Source organism: Arachis stenosperma, chromosome 6, assembly GCF_014773155.1.
Source record: "Arachis stenosperma cultivar V10309 chromosome 6, arast.V10309.gnm1.PFL2, whole genome shotgun sequence".
Classification (NCBI taxonomy): Eukaryota; Viridiplantae; Streptophyta; class Magnoliopsida; order Fabales; family Fabaceae; genus Arachis; species Arachis stenosperma.
The window spans coordinates 12,106,579-12,128,904 of record NC_080382.1 but is presented as its reverse complement, the minus strand read 5'-3'; the positions used below and the strand labels follow the sequence as shown (position 1 = coordinate 12,128,904).

Below are 22,326 nucleotides of genomic sequence, written 5' to 3'. Positions count from 1 at the left end.
CTTAGAACATCTTCAATTATCATCTTCATCCTCTTGTAGATCAATAACATCATAAAAATTTATAAAAAAATGGCACTGACAAAATAAAAGCTTGGCCCAGCAGGGAAGCCTGTCCCACCCCATCAAAGCCCCGCTAAAGCCCATGGATTAGATTATGCAGGGTAGGTGGACTTTTTAAGTTTGGCGGTCTCAAATTTTCAACCAAAGCCGTCTTTTTTGGCAGGTTATGCGGGTCATTCCGATGGGTTTCGACCCGTTTGCCACCCCTAGTCCCCATCCATTTTCGCGTGGTAGGTCGTGAGAATTTCACGAGTTCCCATCTAGCCTCAAAACGCGAGTAATCCCTTCAAATACCCATTTCGGCTGTTTTTGTGATCATCCCTATTGCTAGCATTCATTGGTTGTGACGTGGAGTTATTTTAGTTACTCAATAAATTCTCAGATAATTAAAGTTTATGTTATATCATATTTATAAAGTCACATGTATCCTTATTATAATAATATTAATAGAAGATAAATAGATAAATACTAAACTATTGTTTGGATATAAGATGGAAAATAAGAGGAAAGAAAATAGAAAGAAAAGTATTTTTTTTGTGTTGTTTAGATGAAGAAAAAATGAATAAAAAGAAAATAGAATAAGAATTTTCTTTTGCTTGGATGGAAGGAAAAGTAAGAAGAGAAAAAATTATATTAGAGTAAAATTATATTAATATTTTTATATATTATATATAAATTATATTTCAAATGGTAACTCTGTATTTTTACCCATATTTGCACTTCTACATCAATTTTCTTCGCAACTTTAAAGAGAAAAAATTTACGTGAGTTCCACATACATTTTTATATTTTTCATTCAATTTCTGTGTTGATTCAAACAATGAAAAATTGATTTTTTTTTCATCCATTTTCTTCTCCAATATTTTATTTCTCTACAAATTCTTCTAATCCAAATAATGCATAAATAAGTCACATTTTTTATATATATAACAGTAACTAATATCACATATTAGGTTAATTTACGTTGATAAATCAAAGCCACCCTAAAATTACCTAAATCCCCCAAATCCAAAAATATTACCTAGTTGTCTCTATTTACATTTCTATATAAATCGAATTTAATGAATTTGAATTAGGGTAATAAGTAGTAAATCGAATCTATAAGATTCGAATTACTTGACATTGTGATTCGAAAGTAAATTGAATTCAAAGAATTTGAATTATGTCATTCCTTACTAAATTGAATCTGTAAATTTCGATTTATATGGTCCATGCTAAATCGAAGCAATAAGATTTGATTTATACTCACTTAGTAGCAATCCAGCTCATTGTAAATCGAATCTACTCCATTCGATTTAGTAGCATAGAAAGCATCTAAGTAATTCGAATCTTATGGATTTGATTTACTACGAAAACTCATAATTCGAACTCCATAAATTTGATTTACATAGATATATAAATTGAGACATGCACATAGCCTTTTTTACTTTGGAGGATATACGTAAAATTGATTTGCAAATGGTTTATAAAAGTGATTTACCCCACATATTATAACTTGTGAAATCATAATACTGTGAAATCATAATATTTTGAGAAGTGATTTTTGTTAAAAAATTCAATGTCTTATCAAAAATTTCTTATCAACATTGTGAAAAATTTTTGTTAAAAAATTCAAGAAAAATATTGTGAAAAAGAATCTATTAATCAAGTTTTATGAAAATATTATAAAAAAATTAAAATGTTAGTAAATAAAATAAATTAAAGACTTTTAATTATGATCATTAATTATAATCATATATATTTACTTTAAGATTTATACTTCAAAAATTCAGTATATTAATATTTTATATTTTTATTTTTTAATTTTAGACTATCACAAACATTAGTTACTCTCCAATAATGACAATGTTTTTAAAAAATAAACATAATTAAATAATCTAAAAATTATATAATAACTTTTAAAAAAACAAAAAATGTACAATTACCTAAAATATAATATTTGTGCAGTAATTGAAATTTAATTACCAATATAAAAGTAACATATAATATTATTTCATAATCAAATAAGTGTTTAATCAAATAATTTAATATTTATATAATAATATGACAAAATAAATTAAAGTTTGAGTTTAACCATAGCAAGCGCTCAAATTTAAATTTTCATAAACTAATTTATTTTTGTTAAAGTGAATTGCACAATAAAAAAATTCATAAAAAAATCACATATTAAATTAGAAAATAATTTATTTATAAATAAAAAATTAAAAAAATTATTCTTAAAAGTTGAATATGCAAATAAAAAAATAAATTATAACTTGCAAAAATTATATCTAGAATTTATTACAATAAATAATAAAATTATAAAAGTCATATATCTATATAAATTAAATTATATTAAATTATAAGATATCTAGATATTTAATCGACCTAATTAATTATTTTGTAATTGATTTGATTTAATATTTTAAAAAAAATTGAATAACCTTTTTTAGAAATATGCCCATCTAAATAATATAGATTGAAGATAAAAAAATATAACTAAATTATATAATACAACATAATATTTCTAAAAATTTATTTTATAGCAAATCTAATACCAAAATATTTATCATCATGTGTGGTATAATCTAATTTCACAATGATTTAAATGTTGTTTTTATGAAAAAATTGTATTATTTATTTTAAAAAAAATAATTTACTCACTATTATAATTTAAATAAAATATAAAATAGATATTAAACCAATTTCTTTGAATAATGACCCAGTCATAAATATCTATCAAGGACATGAGATTGAAGAACATACAAAATAAATATAATACCTACAACTTTTACACTACCACGATAAAATAATTATCATAAGTCTTTTTAGCATAAATTAAACAGAACAACATATAATAATAAAGAAACAATTAAATCCAAAAAACTTATAGAACACCTATCATCGACGGTTAGTATTGAGGAAGTTGTAACCTTTTATTCTTTTATTAGCTATTTTTTTATCTACTCTATACTTCATCTACGAATATGTTAAGAACTAAATTTATGCTTCAACCTTTCAAAATCCTATATATTCTTGTCAAACACAATATTATTATGCCTTTTTTCTTTATAGAAACCATTAAGTAGAAGAACCGGTGGTAAAAAGATGAGGTTCTCTTATAATATGTATAACTTTTTAAAATAATAAAATAAAAATAAAAAATATGAAATAATATTGTGTATATTTAAGTTAATTTTAATCTTTTTTAATAACCAAATTTATCACAACGTAACTGATAAACAATGACAGTTAATACGAATTAGATATGTTTTGACTATGTTATACATTTTATGATTTTGTGCAAAACAATATTAGTTTTAATATATATTTATTATTATTGTATATTAAAAATAAAAAGTATTTATATTGTTAGCATTTTTCAAACCTTCCTCAACTCTAATCGTGATTAGGTCTAAAAGATCACCTACCTCATTGAAAATAAATGTAGTCCAATCAATTTTTATCTAATAGTGCTATACATTCGCATAATCATAGGATAATTAACTTTAGCAGATAACAATATGGTATTTAATTATCACATGAATATTTTTATATATAGAATTATCAATCAATTATGTATGACTTCTGATGAAAATAATATATTGTTTGTTAGGTAAAAGATAACAGATTGGCAAAGAAAATTAATGAAACATAATATATTCGTGGTCACCTTGAATTATTACAGGTTCAACTTACATCGACAGTGGTAGAATGCCTAAATTGAGTTATTTTCAGACTATAATATTTATCAAACAAATAATTAATGAAACACTCATCCAAACCTTCTCATTTTGAGTAAATTTATAAAAAAAAGAGTTAAAATAGTAAAAGTGATAAAAATGATAATTTTTATAATTTTGTGTAGCTATCTATATAAAGAAGACCAGAAGACTATGATTATCTACCAAAATTAATTATATTTATTGCATTCAATTAGAATAAGTAAAAATTATCTTATTTTAGTTTAGTCCTTAATTCATATGATTTAAATTTAGCTCAATATATATTATTTGATTTGATTTAATTATTAGTAAAAAATATCTCGAGAAGCTATTTTATTCATATATTTATTATTTTAATGATTAATTAATCTAATTAATTAATTAATTAATACAGATAATTATTATAATTAATTTAGTTTAATAAATTAAAAAAATAAATTAAAAATACTAAGAGAACATTAAAAGAAATAAATTAAAAAATACTCCCAAATTAAATTGATATAAATTATAATAAATTATGTGATATTTAAATATCTAATCAAATCAATTAGTTGATATAGTTAATTTATCATAATAAGTTGTATTTAATGAGTTAAAAGAAACAAATCGCTAAACATTCTTATAAATATATCACGTCAACTCTATCATTAAGTGAAGAAACCTGATTTTTATATAATAGAATAGATAATAAATAGAATATATGAGAATATGATATGTGATATATTTTAATTATGAAATTGGTATTTAATAATAGATTTTTTCTAAATTCTTATTGCTTGTTCGTTGCTAATTTTTACGTAATTTTTAATATATAATTTTCGCCTATAAAACTATCAACTACCTAATATTATGATTTAATTAATAAGAATGATGACATTAATATTTTTTCATAAATCTTAATATTTATAATTAGGAAATAGCCATAAATAAATTTATTTTCTTAATAAATATTAATTTTATTATCAAATTCTATATTACCTTTAAAATTTTAGCATAATTAAGTTTAATTTCGAAATTAATATGTAAATCATATTATTATTACAAAATTACTTTTTTAACATAATTAGTGGTGCTTATTTGAACCATTAAATTTAGTTTCTAATGATATTAACGCCAACCTATTTTATTATCTTGTGCCTTCAAAAAATTTACACGACTGACATAAAAATATGATAATTGAAAAAAAAATATTACAATGGAAATATTCATTTTAACAAATATTCTTCTATCTAATACTATAAAAAAAAATATTCTTCTATCTAATAGAATGCCTAAATTGAGATATATTCATCAAATAAACAATCAATAAAACACACATCCATACTTTTTTATTTTTGGTACATTTATATATAAAAGAAATTATACATAAAGAAAAAAAGAAGAAGAAGAAAAGAAAAGTTGAAATAGCAAGAACTATACAAATCACGACTTTTATAATTTTGTGTGTCCATCTATATATAGTAAACCATACAACTATGATTATCTAACAAAATTAATTTGTATTTATTGCACTCAACTTGAATAAATAAGAAATTATCTTATTTTAAATTAATCCTTAATTCAAATTATTTGAATTTAGTTCAATATATATGATTTGATTTGATTATTAGTTAAAAATATCTCAGTTGTCTATTTTATTCATAGATTTATTATTTTAATGACTAATAAATTAATCAAATTAATTAATTAGTACACACAATAAATTTGATTTAATAAATTAAAAGAAATAAATTAAAAATATTAATAGAATATTAAAATAAATAAATTAAGAAATACTACCAAATTAAGTTGATATAGTTAGTTTATCGTAATAACTTATATTTAATGAATTAAAAGAAATAAATTGGAAAATACTCTCAAAAACATGCCACGTCAGTTCCATCATTAAATGCAGAAATCCGATTTTTATATAATAGAATAGATAGATACGTTTTGAATCAGAACAAATTCAAAAAAAAAGAAAACAAATCAAAAAATAAATCCAAACCTAATAAAATATACTTAAAATTTGTGTCAATTCGGATTGAGTCTTTAACACTTTTAATTTGTAATTTCTTTATGGATTTTTGCACATGGCCAACAATGCACTTTCGGCTTTTCCATTCACCATTTCATCTTATAAGATAGGTGGATTCTATGGTGTAGAAAGGAAATTGTTTCTACATGTGTAGAAAGATAGGTGTCAATGCATTAGTAGTTTATGTTGATGGTTCTTAGATGGAAAAGAATTAATTAGAGTACACAATTGTTGATTCATTGGACCCACAAAAAAAAAGTGTGTGACATTATATCTATGTCATAGAGACAACTTATTAGGTTTTTTATTTTAATAAATTAAATAAATATTTTATTTATTAAAATAAATAATTTAAAAAATTATTACCATGTAGACGGATATATGTATTTATAAATATAAAAATATATTTTATAAAAATAATAAAATATTAATAATTTAAATTAGACCAAACTCTTAAAAATAGAACATTTTAATTACTATGAAAGGTGAACGATCTTAACCGTACTACTTCTATCCACCGGCGTTTTTTATTAGAATTTACACTAAATTAATTCAAATAATAACAAGGTGGGATTCGAATCCCCAACACTTGCTTAAGCAAACTAATGAGCTAACCACTAGACCAAGTTTATTAATTAGTTAGTTAAAATCGCCTATTTCTTCTATTATTTTGAAACTGCTCATCTTTTCTATTATTTGAAACTACTTATCTTTCTTATTATTTGAAATATTCTATTTTTAAGAGTTTGATTTAATTTAAATTATTAATATTTTTTATTATTTTCAAAAATTATATTTTTATATTTACAAATACATATATCTCGTTTACAGTAAGGAGATATATGAAAATTGAAAAAATACACATATCTCGATACAGATAAATTTATCTCGTTTACAGTATAAACAAGATAAGAGATGCTGATGTATTTTCCTAATAATTTTTAAAATTATTTATTTCAAAAAATAAAATATTTATTTAATTTATTAAAATAAAAAATTCCCATATATTATTTGATTTATTGTTAATAAATATGTATATCACTAATCAAATTAGAATTAAGTCCATTAGATGAAAAAAATTTTGAAAAAAAAAATATTTTTTTAATATTAACCAAAATATTTTTCATAGAATTTAAAAAAGAAAAAGATTCGGAGACTAACTTACTTTCACTCTTAAAATTATTACTATTATAAACGAAAGAATGTATAATTTAAGTAATAGGTAATTACTATTCATTTACTGTGGTTAACAAATTTAATTTGTTTTTATAATTATATGTCCTAAATATATTACTAATTATTTTTATATTTTTAATATTTTACATGTTTTAATTTATAAATTGAATTGATAATTTACTATTATTAAAGGTATCCCATTTTTTTAGAAGAAAATATTTAACTTTGAACAAAAGACTAAATTAGAACGATATAAAATGTTTTAGATAAAAATAAAATATTTTCAAATATTTAATAATAGGGTAAAATATACTTTTGTCCTTAATGTCCTTAATGTCCTTAATGCTTTCGATTCATTCAATTACAATTGAAAAAATATTTTATTTTTGTCTAAAACATTTTATATCGTTCTAATTTAGTCTTTTGTTCAAAGTTAAATATTTTCTTCTAAAAAATTGGGATACCTTTAATTATAGTAAATAATCAATTCAATTTATAAATTAAAACATGTAAAATATTAAAAATATAAAAATAATTAGTAATATATTTAGGACATATAATTATAAAAACAAATTAAATTTGTTAACCACAGTAAATGAATAGTAATTACCTATTACTTAAATTATACATTCTTTCGTTTTTAATAGTAATAATTTTAAGAGTGAAAGTAAGTTAGTCTCCAGATCTTTTTCTTTTTAAAATTCTATGAAAAATATTTTGGTTAATATTAAAAAATATTATTTTTTTCAAATTTTTTTTCATCTAATGGACTTAATTCTAATATGATTAGTGATACACATATTTATTAACAATAAACCAAATAATATGTGAGAATTTTTTATTTTAATAAATTAAATAAATATTTTATTTTCTGAAATAAATAATTTTAAAAATTATTAAAAAAATATATCAGCATTTCTTATCTTATTTATACTGTAAACGAGATAATTTTATCCTTATCAAGATATGTGTATTTTTTAATTTTCATATATCTCTTTACTGTAAACGAGATATGTGTATTTGTAAATATAAAAATATAATTTTTGAAAATAATAAAAAATATTAATAATTTAAATTAAATCAAACTCTTAAAAATAGAATATTTCAAATAATAAGAAAGATAAGCAGTTTCAAATAATAGAAAAGATGAACAGTTTTAAAATAATAGAAAAAATAGGCGGTTTTAACTAACTAATTAATGAACTTGGTCTAGTGGTTAGCTCACTAGTTTGCTTAAGCAAGTGTTGGGGATTCGAATCCCGCCTTATTATTATTTGAATTGATTTAGTGTAAATTCTAATAAAAAACGCCGGTGGATAGAAGTAGTACGGTTAAGATCGTCCACCTTCCATATTAATTGAAATGTTCTATTTTTAAGAGTTTGGTCTAATTTAAATTATTAATATTTTTATTATTTTATAAAATATATTTTTATATTTATAAATACATATATCCCGTCTACATGGTAATAATTTTTTAAATTATTTATTTTAATAAATAAAACATTTATTTAATTTATTAAAATAAAAAACCTAATAAGTTGTCTCTATGATATAGATATAATGTCATACACTCTTTTTTTTTTTGGTCCAATGAATCAACAATTGTGTACTCTAATTAATTCTTCCCCATCCAAGAACCATCAACATAAACTACTAATGCATTGACACCTATCCTTCTACACATGTAGAAACAATTTCCTTTCTACACCATAGAATCCACCTATAAGATAATGCATACTTGATATGGCTAAATTTATGATACTTTGGTTTGTATATTTATTTTATATTTTTATTTTTACTGTTATATATTTTTAGAATTTTATGAAAAAGGATAATAACATAAATATTAAAAATAAAAATACAAACCAAACATATATTTACTTTCTCTTGTTCATTTATTTTTGTCCTTCTTGTCTGAGTTAGGGTTACAAATGTTCAAATACACTTCCATTGAGTATATGGTAGCCACTTAGCATTAGAATTCCCAAAAATAAAATAAAATAAGATCAATTAAAATAATTTCTAAAATAATTAAACACTAATTAAATTTAGTTTGGTAATGACTCATGACAACTTATAGTTACTTTGTTCCACCTTTTTTTTCCGTCAATTTGAAAGCCGGCAAATTATTTGGTGAGGAAGCAAATTTGGCCTAATAGGAATACGAGTTCAATTTGTTCATTTACATAACAATTAAAATAGTAAAAAAATGTGAAAATTAACCATCTTTATTGATATAATAATAGTATAATAAAAAAAACTTAGAAATTAAATCCTAGCAATATATATAGCATTGCTATTGCTCATAATTATTTTTTGTTTAATTTGCATTGCTCATAGGGCAGAAAGTTGGTAAACCATGTAGTAGTAAAAACGTTACATAGTAGGGGGGAAAAGCATAACTACATAAGAGAAAGAAGGATTGGTACTAAATTACAAAAAAAAAAACAGTCAAAATTTATCTTATTTAATATTTATTAATTGTTGTTAGAATTAATAAATACTAAATAAAACAAGTTTTGACTTTGGCTAATAGTTGTTTGTTATCAAATATTTCCGTTAGTAGAGTGGAGGATCTTTACAATAGTATTTGCATAAGCAAGTGGCACCCTTGCAATCTCCACTGCCATATTGTTCTTTAGAGCACTCTTCATAACATTTCTGTGATTCACATTTGTTTAAACGAATCATCTTGTGGCACCAGTGTTCTGGGATCCTTGCGCCATTGACTCTAGCTCCTCCTTTTACTACATAATCACATGCTAAACCTGCCCAAAACAAAAAATGTACCAATCCTCATTAATGAACTTTGGCTAATTGGTTCTGTTATGTATAATATTATCTAGGTATCTACTATGTCTTCGTGAGAAGATGATAGTTAAGATAATAACATGAATTTTGTTAAGTAATATAGTCTAACATTTTAAGTTATCTACTGAAATTTAGCTATTCTTTACATAAATTATCTAAATAGTCTTCTTTATCTAAGTATTAAGAATGGCAAGTTACTGCATAAAAGTGTTGTTTATCATATAAAGTCTAAATCTTCGAGAACCCTTGAAAAAAAAAACAAATTACACCTTGAGTAGTTAACATAAATTGATATTGATAGAAAGGTAAGAAAGAGCAATAAAGAAAAGATTTGCCTGTATTCAAGTTATTTTGAATGATACAATATCGAAGAATTTTTATAGCTGCTTAAAGAATTGAAATAATAAAGACATAATATCCTATAATAAATATTCAGATATGCTAAATAATTCTAGGGAAAACTAATTGATCTTAATATATTCTAACACATGCAATTCAACAAGAGTGAGAAACTATGAGAGTTAGTAGATAACAGTGCATGCATATAGTGAAAGAAATAAGCTAAAGGATTATGGAAGATGATTAATACATGAGAAGATAAGCATGAGGAGGAGATGGGGGGAGTATGTAAGGTGATTTCATCTTGTAACATCCACAACTAAGTACTCCAATTATGTCAAAGGAATGGATAATATAGAAAGTAATTGGTGCAGTTTTTAGTTCAATCAACAAAATCCAAAAAGCATAGACTAATTATTTGAGAATTGACAGGTGTTGTCTAGAATTGAAATGGAGTCATGAACAAGGTAGAACATTACCATGATAGCTACCTCATGTTTGGCCAAATCTGAGTAAAACAGAACAACTTTACTTAAAAAGGAGTATGAAAAGATCAAAGTTTCTAATAACACCAATATTGCTTTCTGTACCACTCGTCACTTACTATTATATGATATTCGAAGGTGATTTTGATTCATCCAAAAGCTTTGTTAGGTTCATAAGCTGTGTCCCCTAACTACTAATGGAGATAAGTTCTGATAATACTAATAGTGGTAAATTTGTTACCTATGGGAAAAGGAATTTCCATGACATGTGGAAACATTACAAATTGAAGCTTTTACAAAGCAGAATTTCGTATCAAATACATTCAATACAATAGTGGCCCTTGATTCATCAAGATCATTAATTTGCGTAATTCTCCAATGAATTACTTATAGTGATGTCACAATAAAAAAGTGATACCTAACTGGCTACCTACATGTTTATCTTTAGAAAGATATTGGATACTCTAGGCACCTGGAATGACCAGAAAACATAGTCACGTTCCAAAATTATTACGTTATGCTTTTATGTCGCGTTAAATTAAAGCATTACAAATACGAAAACTAGAAATTAACAACTGTGTTGATTACTTGATTTTGCTAGTAATTTAAAACATCAGTATCATGTTGTAACAACAGCTTAAAACCAAGCTCGGAAGTCCACTTCAAGTTCATATAGAAGATTGCCATGCTTGACGATTGACGAATTTGGCATAAGAAACTTATAGGTTTTATTATCAACAATTGTGACGCTCTATTTATGAATTTATCTATTCAATTTCATAATAGTAATTTAAGTTATATTACTTTTGACTATCAAGAACAGGTTCTCCACTTGGCACTCAGCATATGAAATAATTGAAAACAAAGCACATATTAAAGGGAATAACAACACATAACCTTGCATTTAGAGTTAAATAAACAAGACAAAACTCGAGTTTGATTGTTCATAAAAATATATGGCTTTCCAATGCAAAAAGGAAAGAGGACTCAATATCCAAACAAAACTAAGTAAATTCCAAAAAAACAAGAAACAACAACCTAATACCCTCCTTTAAGATCATTGACAACATCATATGGAATGGGAGTCACAGTCTCTAATGTGGCACCTTCAACCATGAATCCAGGTTTAGGTCCCTCGGGCTGTCTCTTGGTACTGATCTTTTGTCCATTAGCCTTTGCCTCAGCCTTAAGTTTGTCATTGTTGATCTTCCTGAGGCGGAACTCCTCAGTGCACCTTGAAGGCATAACGTGCTCTACACGCACATGAATTCTCTTCCTGATTATTCTATTCCCCACCTGGGTCACACAAAAACACGACTATTAATAAGCTTTTATAATTGTATAATAGCAACATTTAACAAAAAAAAAAGTTATTACAATATAAAGAGTCCCACAAACTGAAAGAATGACTGAAATACAACAATTCATTTGCTCGAGTTTGACAAACCACACACCAACTTTTTTTATATTCTCTTTAATCGTTGTATTTCCACCAGGCAGGAAACTGAGGAACACACTAATAATTCATAACTCAGAAACCGTAAAAACCAAATTTTTTCTACAGAACACACTACTAGAACAAGTAAGCACGCTAACTCACATTTAGAAGATGTACTAATTAGCAACAATCATCAAAATACATTGAAAAATACTAAAAGCATGTATAACCTGATCTGTGTCAACATCGAATTAATCGCTAAAAAAAGTTATTGAATTATGATTATTAGATAATGAACCCTAATGTCCAAAACGAAGATACAAATTACAGTGAAATAAACAACAAATCAGATCTAAAAACAGTACCTGCTTATTGACCTCAACACCAATGGCGCGCTTGGTGACGTTCCAGACACGACCGGTGCGGCCATGGTAGAACTTGTGAGGCATACCCTTGTGGACAGCACCATTGACCTTGATGTCGACGTAGTCGCCGATGTGGTAGGTCCTGAGGTAGGTGGTGAGGGCGATGGTACCCTTCTTCCTGAATGGACGAGAGAACGAGTCTCTAGTGCGTGACCTCAAACCATGACCAGCCGGCATCTTTACCTTACCTTACCTCCGCTAACGCACACAAACTAGGGTTTTTGTCTGCTGGAAGAGGTAACAGCTTCACTCTTGTGTTTGCAATTGATTTTATAGGTGGTATCTGCCCCTTAGGGTTTTCCCTGATTTCTTTTCGGGCCATGGGCTTTTCTTAAGCTCCCAATTTTATGGGCTGGAATATGACCTTATTCTCTTTTTTTTTTAACATGAGCTACCTGCCTTATTATTATTATTATTATTATTATTATTATTATTATTATTATTATTATTATTATTATTATTATTATTATTATTATTTGAGTTTTCAATTTCGAAGGGCAATGTATTAGATTTTCATTTATATTTATATATGCTATTGAAAAATATCAAAATTAACTCTGTTTAGTTTAGAACCTGAATTTCTATCCACATGTAAAAAGAGTTTTAGATTGACAATTTTCTTCTTAAAAATAAGAAAAGGTCTTATTTACTATTTCATGTAAAGTTTTAATTAACATGTGTTATAAAGACACAAATTAAAATTTTATATAAAATATATCAAATTTGTTTTTTAATATATTTATTAAATTAAAAATTTAATAATTTTTATTAGTAATCCATCCCCCCTTAATATGTATCCTTAAAAGTTAAAATTCATGATAGTTAAGCCCTTAATATAAATCAATTTCTTTCTTCCACCACATCTAATTACCATTTATTATTTCACGTTCTTCTTTCCTCTTTCTCCTCTTACTTAAAAATATGATTTCGCATTGAAACTTGCAGAGGCCATTTTACCAAGGAGAAAAATAAGCTTAAGAAGTTAAAAAAAAAAATTCGGCTGATTTATTTCGTGTTAACTGTTAAGAATGACCAAAAACAGCGGTCAACCAAAGTGCATTAAGCGCATCTCAATTTTCAGCAGAAAGCCAGGAAATTTTGGCCACAAAGCCGATAGTTTTTAAGTGACAAGGTAATGCCAACTTTCCAGTTCAATAATTAGGCTCCAAGAAAGAGCATTTTGCAGAATTATATTCAGCAGAAAGGCTAACCATCTTGACTAACACAACGATTACAGTATTACTATCATATACAATCGACACGTCGAAATTAAATTACAGACAAGTATTCATAATCTAAACTGGCAATCAACAGCAGCAGGTCTTTTTCCTATTAAGAAGCTGCCGTCCAGTAGAGGGAAAGGAGAATTAGAGCAAATCGGATATGCAACCGAAGCATTTGCAAACTATACACGTAGCTTTCAACCTTGGAGAACTAGTTTGATGCAGCTGCAAAATCGACACAGTAGTTAGTAGCTTACAGACTAAATTAGGTAAACTACTGAGGCGTGCCCTTCAGTGATATTAGATAATATCTGATTATCTTGCATGGTAAAAGTAAAACAAAAATGTTTTCTGAAGTCAAAACAATCAAATTTTATTTTAACTTTAATGTGTTAACTTAGCCTTTAGTTATAAGATTGATATGCAAATCATCAATTGCCAAGACAAGACATGCCTGATGTTCTAGAAGCAGATAAATTATCTGCAGCTCTTGCAGAATTCCCTGCCTTTCCCAGCGATCTTAACTTAGATGATGGTCTGATTGAATGTATCAAAGGAGCGTCTTCGTCATCCTCATCTTCCTTTCCACCTTCATCTTGTCCATCTTGTTCAGATGCACTAATGGAGTCCTCGTCCTCACTTGAACTTTGCTCATCAAAAAGTTTCTTTCCTGGTATGTTCTGCCTCTTAGGAGGACGACCCCTGCGCCGTACAGCAACCCCTTCCCTCTCATCTGGAAACAATTATTAGTTAGCTCGTCCATTAAATATATTCATTCTCAGACATAAATTACATAATGTAGCATGCTAAGAAAAAGGAGAGGCAATTTATGGTGTCATTTAGCTATCACTTATAATATTGCAAAACATATAAATCATCGCAAGATGTGGCTAAATGAAACCGTTGAGATCACATGTTCCCTAGAGCTCAATTGATGACCAACAAAAGGCACTTACTACCAACCAAGTACTAGATTTGTTTGATAAACTGGAGAGTACTAAGCTATACTCATAGGGTATTATCAAGGTGCATATCTTATGTCGTGAGAATTAATCAACTTCCAGCATCATCTTGAAGAGAACTTCAAATTCATGGGAACAAATGAGAAACAAATGCAAGACCAGAGACAGAATTGATAAAAACTGAGATTTCCAACGGCAAAAAGCTTTGAAATATGTTGCATACTCAGCAAACCCAAACCAAACTAAAATAACAACCCAGTGGTTTTAAAATAATAGAAGGATAAATATATAAACTCATTAATAAACTAATATGCTCTCCATGTAACAAATACGCAATAACACATTGTAATAGCACCATTATTTAATAAACTATTTTATATATTGTTTCAGTGGAGATTAACTCATAAATAAACTAATATGCTCTCCATGTAACAAATACGACAACACATTGTAAAAGCGCCATTTTTTAATAATTACTATTTTATATATTGTTTCAGTGGAAATCTAACAAATCATCAACAACAAATTTTAATAGCACCATGTAATAATGAGTATTTTAAGTGAAGATCTAACAGGATGTTTGCAATATTGTTTACCTATATGGGACAATAAATACAGATGGGAAAAAAATGCAAAAGATTACCTTGAAACCCTTCATTCTTTGCATATTTTTCACGTAGGATGTCAATAAATGTGTAATAGGGACGCCAACCACTTGGATTTTCATCAGTATTGACATTTGCTGTTCGACTTTGAACAACCTTCATACTATCCATAAAAAGCAGCAGCATTAAACTGTGTACAGCTGATAACAGGTTTGAATAGCATTAATAAAATGAGAAGAAACTCTTACATTTCCAACACATCTGCTGCAGGGAGTTTTGACACAAACTGGAGCACTGCTGCTTCCAGAAATGACAAGTGTTTCGGAGCTTCAACAAAAGCATATTCAATGCCATCCCTGACAATTTTTAAAATGTCTAACCTGTGCTTGACCCTGGCAGCACCAACAAATGTTCCAGAGAGCCGAGCAGCCAGATCTTTACACCCTGAGAAGGAGTTGCTTTCTGAAGGGTCATTTTCGCTGTCAGAGATATCCACAATATGTTGACGGTATGCCTGGTACCAGCATAAATAGGTGAGGAAGTTGGGACAGAAGAGGGAAGAAGAGGGTGAAATATATATACAGATCTTCCAGAGGCAGAAACGTGGTGGAAAGGTTGATCCAGATTTATTTGTCATAAAAATATCATAGCATAGTTGAAACACCTACTTCAAAGCTCTTACCTTTTTAAGTGCTTCAAAAAAAATGGTGGCTAAATCATCTTCTTTTTTCTTCAGAACTGTGATCAGATTCTTTACAATCTCAGCAACACTTGCCCCATGCATTACATAGTGAGAAATGATCTCAGAAGCAAGATATTCCTGTAACAAGAATAGCCAAATTTTTACTATCAAAATAGATTTACCAGCCAAAAAAGAATAAGAAAAAGAACGCCAATAGTTCTTAAACAAAACAATTTACCTTTGAAACAACATCATTAGCAATCAGTTTTCCAGCAGCAAGCATAACAGCATCTCTATTTAACTCCTCGGCATACTCTCTGTTGACATCTTCCTCTTCCATCTCGTCTGAAAAACGATAAGCAAGTTAAACAGTCTTCTAAAATTAAAAACAAAATGAATACACAGTATGTGCGCGCACACACACATACAACAAAAAATGAGGATACATCAATGAGGAAGATTTAGCAGCATTAACACCAAAGTTAATAAGCAAAGTAAACATCAAATGTCAAGTTCAAGAGTATACAATAAGAATATTAACATATTATGTTTTTTAAAAAATTTAATAAAAAACTTAGGATGAATCTTCACACAAGTCCATCAACTTTAACATAAATGTCTGGGGTCACCTGATACATTAAGTTGTTGTTGACAAAGTTCCCAAAACTTTTGAAGCATGTCTGCATTTGGCGCATATCCTAATTTTTCCAGCTTTGTCTTGGAGAAAAGTGTGCTTCTAAATAAGAACCATGTTTCTACGAGTATAGTGCACACCTTTGCCAATAAAACATTTTTATCAGACTAGTCCTAAGAACGCAAGACTTCAACTTATTTATACTACGAAAATAGAAAGGAAAGCAAGTTCTTACTCTGCAACCTAGCTCACTTCCGAGTCTACCCCCTTCCTTGCTGTCAGTAGCCATGTTAAGATAGTATTCAAGTTCTTGTAACAAGGTATCGCGCTTAGAAATAACAGAAACTAAAGATGCTTCAGAAACACATTCTTCATTTTCGATAAAATGTAGAGCCCAAGCTAGATGCATATACATGTTCAGAAGCAGGAAACAAACAACCTGAATGGTAAAATGCAGAAAATTAATATTAATAATCAAACAAATAAGAATGACATGTAAAACATGATGTCAGCGTTGAGAAAGCATTTACACACCTCATCCTCCATATTTCTAAAATCACGTAACACCGCTACAATGTCTCCATATATGCTATGGATAGGCACTGATTTTGACAACTGGAGTTCATACAACCTCTTAGAGTTTACAAGAAGAGAATATTCATCACCACCATCCTGCATTCTCATCACACTGTAGGTTAATTTCTTCCACTAGATCCAAGAAATAACAGAATACAACACAATTAAGTGGAACATACCACTACTTCTTTAATTGCAGATTTCAGCTTAGAGATAAGTTCATCCTCAAGTTCCTTTAACTTATTACGCGCAAAATCTTGCAATTCCCCTTGACTTTCTATGCAACAAAAATTAATTGCCTTTACACAAGCTCTCAGAGGTTCCTTGTCACCATGCTTAAAAAACACTTCTTTCATAAGCTGGAGCATATTTTTGAAATTCTGAAAAGGAAGCACTCGTTAATTTTCCAGAAAGAATGTGAACAGTTTGGAACAATCTGCAAGAATAATTCACTAACCTGCTCCTGCCTCTTCAAGGAATAAAGCTCAAGGTTCATGTACAAAACAATCTCAACCAGAGATGACACTTTTGCTTTATCTGAAATAAACTTCCGCAAGAGTAACGGGTAACTCTTCATCATAGCAACAGATATGTCCTGTTTATTATTTTCAAATACTTCCTGCCATTTATTGGATCAAAAGAGATTAGAGTCTGTCATGAACACAGAACAGACACTTGTATCACAACAACATCAATCAACCACCAGCATGAGCATTATACAAAACTACAGAGTACTCATTGCTAATAGCCAAGTTCCAAGTGATCGAATTTTTTCTGTAGCCCAAAATAACTAAATAATATGACATAATCATAATTACACTTTGAAAATACAGTCTCAGAAGCAAACTACTCTATCAACAGAAGAGAGAGAGAGAGAGAGAGAGCCCAGGAAATTGCAATACAAGAGTTAGAAACCAAGCTCGCATACTTTTTGGGCTTTGGTGTGGTATTGCTTTCTGTTGTCAGTAGCAGGTACAATCCGCTCTCCAACAGCCTTCTTCACAGATGCACACAAGAGTCGCACCAAGTTTGTTGCATCATTATCAGAGAGCTCAGCCAATGGATTTTCATCGAGAAGCATGGATACGATGCACTTCCAATCCTGCAAGCAAAACATATGAAACTAGTGAATATTATTCAGTAAATTGTTACAACAGGCCTAACTTGAGTAACTTTAGGTCCTCTTCCATCCCTCTATTGTCTCTCCTCCAGCTCAGCAAAGTTAGATAGGGCCTAGGAGAACCTGCTCCAGTTCTCCCTCATTCATGCCTTCCCCTGAGCATTTTTTTATATACATGTAAAAAGGCAAGGACAGTGTCATATAGCTATACCTTCATAGCTTTCATGTATTCCCAAACATCATCTATCACATAAATACTCAAAATTGGATCTTGTGGGAACTCCTCCAGGATTCGCAGCATTCTCTTAAGGTGGACCTCAGAAGAATTGCCAGTTTCACCTAGAAAGAAAATGCCTTTGTCAAATGTCTGCCACATACAGAATAATGCATGGTATCAATTTTAAAATGAAAATAATCAGGAATAGATTTAAGACCTCTTGATCCTGATTGGGATGTACTAAATTTTTGAGCAATCAAGTGATCATACACTAATGCACCAATGGCATGCCTGATTTCTGGGGTGTCAACAATCAACAAATCGTACAAAGAACCCAAGTCATCTTCAGGAATAAGTTGATGTCTGCAGCAAACAAAAACCAATTCTCAAATGACAATCTATGCCATAAAACTTCCCACCAAACAGGTAATATATTATTGGAAAAGGTTTGACATTCTGACCTAAGTAGTTGCTTGACAAGACCAATGGCACAAACAGCTACAGAAACATCAATGTCCTCAGCAAGCTCAATCATCCGGCCAGAAAATCTTTCAGTAAATAAACCTAGGGTTGGTACATTGTCATCCACTTCATAAAGATTCTGAAGTGCATTTATGGAAGCCTTTCTTACCCCGGCATTCTACAAGTTAGGGCGTGGGGAACAGGTAAAAGAAAAGAGTAGAAAAAAGTAAGTTGTATGATACATATGCAATTAAAAAAAATGTATCATAAAAAATGTAAAACGTGTTCATTACTTTGTCATTCAGTGTCCAGCCAAGATATTTTAGGTACAAATCCTGCAAGAAAAGTGATGGATATGACAGGATCCATTCACCCAGTGACTCAATGCATGACATCCTGATATTTGGGTCAATGTCTCTATAGCGATGCACAAATAACCTCCATAAAAGCATTATGCAGAAATGTTAGAAACACAACCACAAATTGTAATACTCATGAAAGAACATTAGATTCTTTCCTTTAAATAGTTACTTCAGGGAACACCTACCCAGTAAATATCTTGCGCATCATCTCCTCCAACAATGTTATTTTTTCATGAGTATCAGAAAACCTATTATTTAGTGATTCCACCCGAGGTCCCTCAGTTTTTTTCTTTTTTTCAGCATCCAGTTGTCTACGAGTAGTCTCTCTTTGTGAACGAAGCATATTAGCAATACTAATGTATGATGTGACAAGCCGAAGACCCATCAATGAGGCAACTTGACGATAAACTCTTGGAGGGGTGCTACATAGGCAGCGCAATAGATAAGACAATTATACATAAATTTTGGCAAACTCAAAAGCTCTATGCAATCATATTATTACTAACCATGAAAGTGCAATGATATAGTCCATGCACTTGTCAAATAAAACCTTATCAAATAATGGGCCATGCTGACAATCACGAACCAAATTTTCCCAGAATGATTCTAGATTCCCTTTGAAGTTTTTGAACTCCCTCTTTTTGGAATTTTGATAATCTTCTGCTTCGCCCTAGAATTTCAGATTCAGATATTAAAAGAAAAGGAAAAGGGGGTTGGAGAATTAATGTCTACAAATAATTAAAAATAATGATCATTACATCAAAAAGATGAGGTTCAGCCTTCACACCTGTACTATCACTAATGAAATTCACTTTTGAAAACAAGACAGGTGAAAATTGTATACCTTCTTCGCACAACTGACAAGAGCAACAACAACATCATCAACATCAGTCTCATCCACGAGATCACCTTTGTCATAATACTTGGCTCCACATGCCTGACCATTTAAAATTTCATTTCATCAGTACCAGTTATAGTTCTCAAATTTGTAAGTATTTTGCTCCCCGAATAACTTGAAAATCTAAGAAAATAATAAAGTTTCCAAGAATATACTGGATCCACTTTGAAAATGTATGTCTCTGCTCTCTAGGACTCTTTATAACATGAAATGCTTGAGAATTTTCATAATACCTCAAACAGCATTGTCAAGAGCTCAACCATCGCAGGCTTTGAATCCTTCTCATAGCGCTCGACCCAGAGCTTGACCGCATGAGGAATGAGTTTGCCATTGCCTTTCACTACCTCTACAGAAACCAAACCAAAAAATTTATTTGGCGTCAGTTCAGTTACTTCATAAGAATAATAACAAAATCTACAACACCAATCAATCATAGTTTTGAAATGGAAACAAAAATAATCTAAGTTTTAAAATAATCAATTAAATACGAATGAAGGCGGGAGAAAAATATTAACATCAAAGAAACAATAACAGTACAACAAATAATGATGTAAACCAAAAAAAAAGGTGGCGAAAATAGTTCAAAGCAATTCAGCAGGCGAATCTGCGACGCAGAAGCAACTCAAAAGGAGTCGGAACTGGAATTTCATTTCACCCATTCGAAACCCTAGAAATTGGAGCAGTAAAGAAATCAGTGTGTTTTAGTTTACCAATCAATCTCAGATCAGCAGCTTTGTGGGCGACGCTGGAAGTTCCTTCGGAGGCACGAGCCCGCTTGGATTTTGGGCGCGCTTCGTCAAATTCATCAGGCGAGCTCTCTCGTTCGGCATGGTCGCTGGCCTCGCCGGCCTTCTCGCGGTTCTCGGCCTCGGCTTCCCGAGCTACTTGTTTTCGAGTCGGAGCTCTGTTTCTCTTCTGCTCAATTTGGGGGGATCAAAAAAGAAGAGAAAACATAAAAATAAAAAATTAGGTCGATTGGAAGAAGGATTAGGCATGAACTAAGATATGAGTGTGAAGAAGTTGGAGAGGTGGATGCTTACGGAACGGCGAATGGAAGCTTCGGAGGTTGGAGCTGGATCTTCCATGACCTAATGCTTCTGCAACTGCAACACTGTGATCTGGTTCACGCTTGAAGGAGAGAGACAGAGAGAGGGGTTTTCAGTTTCACACACTGCCCTCCAAAATGGGGATTAAGAAATCTCCCGCCAAATGAGACGTATTTACGAATTACGACCTAATGATTCATTTTCTCCCCTTTTCCCTATTTTTTTTTTAACTGGTGGATAAAAATGGAGGGAAATAATCTTTTATAATTTCGTTATTATTACGATTGAAGAAAAATTAAGGAAGATAGATGGCATAATTCATTCTAATACCACTGTTTTTTCCCCTTTTTTTTTAATCCCAAATTAGAAGAAATAGGATGAAACGAATATTCTAATTTATTCATGGAAATTCTTCAATTATATAATTCAAATATCTAAATAATAGTTAAATAATATCTTGTTACACTCATTTCTTTTCCGCATAATATTATTTCATCGCATTCCATTTTGTTACTTAGGACTAGTACGAACAGTCGAACATATCCTCCGGCTCCATTAAGGAAGTAATAAAAGGATTTATGTTAGATATGATTAAACTCTCTTTAATTTTGGCTTATTTATAGGTAGTAACAATATCCAAATCCGTGGATACCCACTCCGCCCCTATCTATTCGGGGCGAATAATTACCCGCACCCGCACCGGGTATCCACTCCGCCCCTACCCGCCCGATATATATAATAGATATATAAATATATATATTTTTAATATATAATATATGTAATATATATAAAATAATTAGTAAAATGATTAATAATATTATATCATATTTAAATTTTTACTTTAATTTATGTTATGAATGTAAATAATGGTTATATAATTTTTAAAATTTTATTTTATTTTTTGGATTTAATAATTGTTGGGTCGAGTATGGGCGGGACGGGTACCCGCAGGGACGGGTTAGAATTTAACATTTTACTACTCGCGGATAGAAGCAGAGCGGGTTCGATACGAGTTTTTGTTGAACAAGGCGGATCGAATAGAACAAAAACCCACCCCTACCCGTCCCGTTGCCACCGCTTAC

The 22,326-nt window shown here is 29.2% G+C and overlaps 2 protein-coding genes across 2 annotated transcripts; both read right to left on the bottom strand.

The window, feature by feature from the left end:
- Positions 1-11,467: 11,467 nt before the first annotated feature.
- Positions 11,468-12,711, bottom strand: LOC130932614 (60S ribosomal protein L21-1). The gene is made up of 2 exons (XM_057861972.1): positions 12,398-12,711; positions 11,468-11,890 (listed from the first exon to the last, which is right to left on the bottom strand). Exons 1-2 carry the CDS (start codon positions 12,632-12,634, stop codon positions 11,633-11,635), a joined length of 495 nt encoding a protein of 164 aa, XP_057717955.1. The 5' UTR covers positions 12,635-12,711; the 3' UTR covers positions 11,468-11,632.
- Positions 12,712-13,482: 771 nt separating this feature from the next.
- Positions 13,483-21,418, bottom strand: LOC130935833 (sister-chromatid cohesion protein 3). Its single transcript, XM_057865738.1, has 22 exons — positions 21,239-21,418; positions 20,909-21,113; positions 20,432-20,544; positions 20,145-20,237; positions 19,807-19,970; positions 19,486-19,722; positions 19,232-19,376; positions 18,938-19,116; positions 18,694-18,839; positions 18,471-18,598; positions 18,068-18,241; positions 17,597-17,758; positions 17,319-17,519; positions 17,098-17,235; positions 16,799-17,002; positions 16,559-16,703; positions 16,168-16,274; positions 15,930-16,067; positions 15,496-15,761; positions 15,286-15,410; positions 14,135-14,413; positions 13,483-13,905 (listed from the first exon to the last, which is right to left on the bottom strand). Exons 1-22 carry the CDS (start codon positions 21,281-21,283, stop codon positions 13,892-13,894), a joined length of 3,408 nt encoding a protein of 1,135 aa, XP_057721721.1. The 5' UTR covers positions 21,284-21,418; the 3' UTR covers positions 13,483-13,891.
- Between the last annotated feature and the right edge of the window lie 908 nt (positions 21,419-22,326).

Coding starts and splice junctions, on each gene's coding strand:
- LOC130932614 (XM_057861972.1), bottom strand. CDS start 12,634: ATGCCGGCTGGTCATGGTTTGAGGTCACGCACTAGAGACTCGTTCTCT. Junction 11,891..12,397: donor GTGTTGAGGTCAATAAGCAG/GTACTGTTTTTA, acceptor TGTGTGACCCAG/GTGGGGAATAGAATAATCAG.
- LOC130935833 (XM_057865738.1), bottom strand. CDS start 21,283: ATGGAAGATCCAGCTCCAACCTCCGAAGCTTCCATTCGCCGTTCC. Junction 19,971..20,144: donor TTGTCAGTTGTGCGAAGAAG/GTATACAATTTT, acceptor CTGAAATTCTAG/GGCGAAGCAGAAGATTATCA. Junction 19,377..19,485: donor ATGCGCAAGATATTTACTGG/GTAGGTGTTCCC, acceptor GCTTTTATGGAG/GTTATTTGTGCATCGCTATA.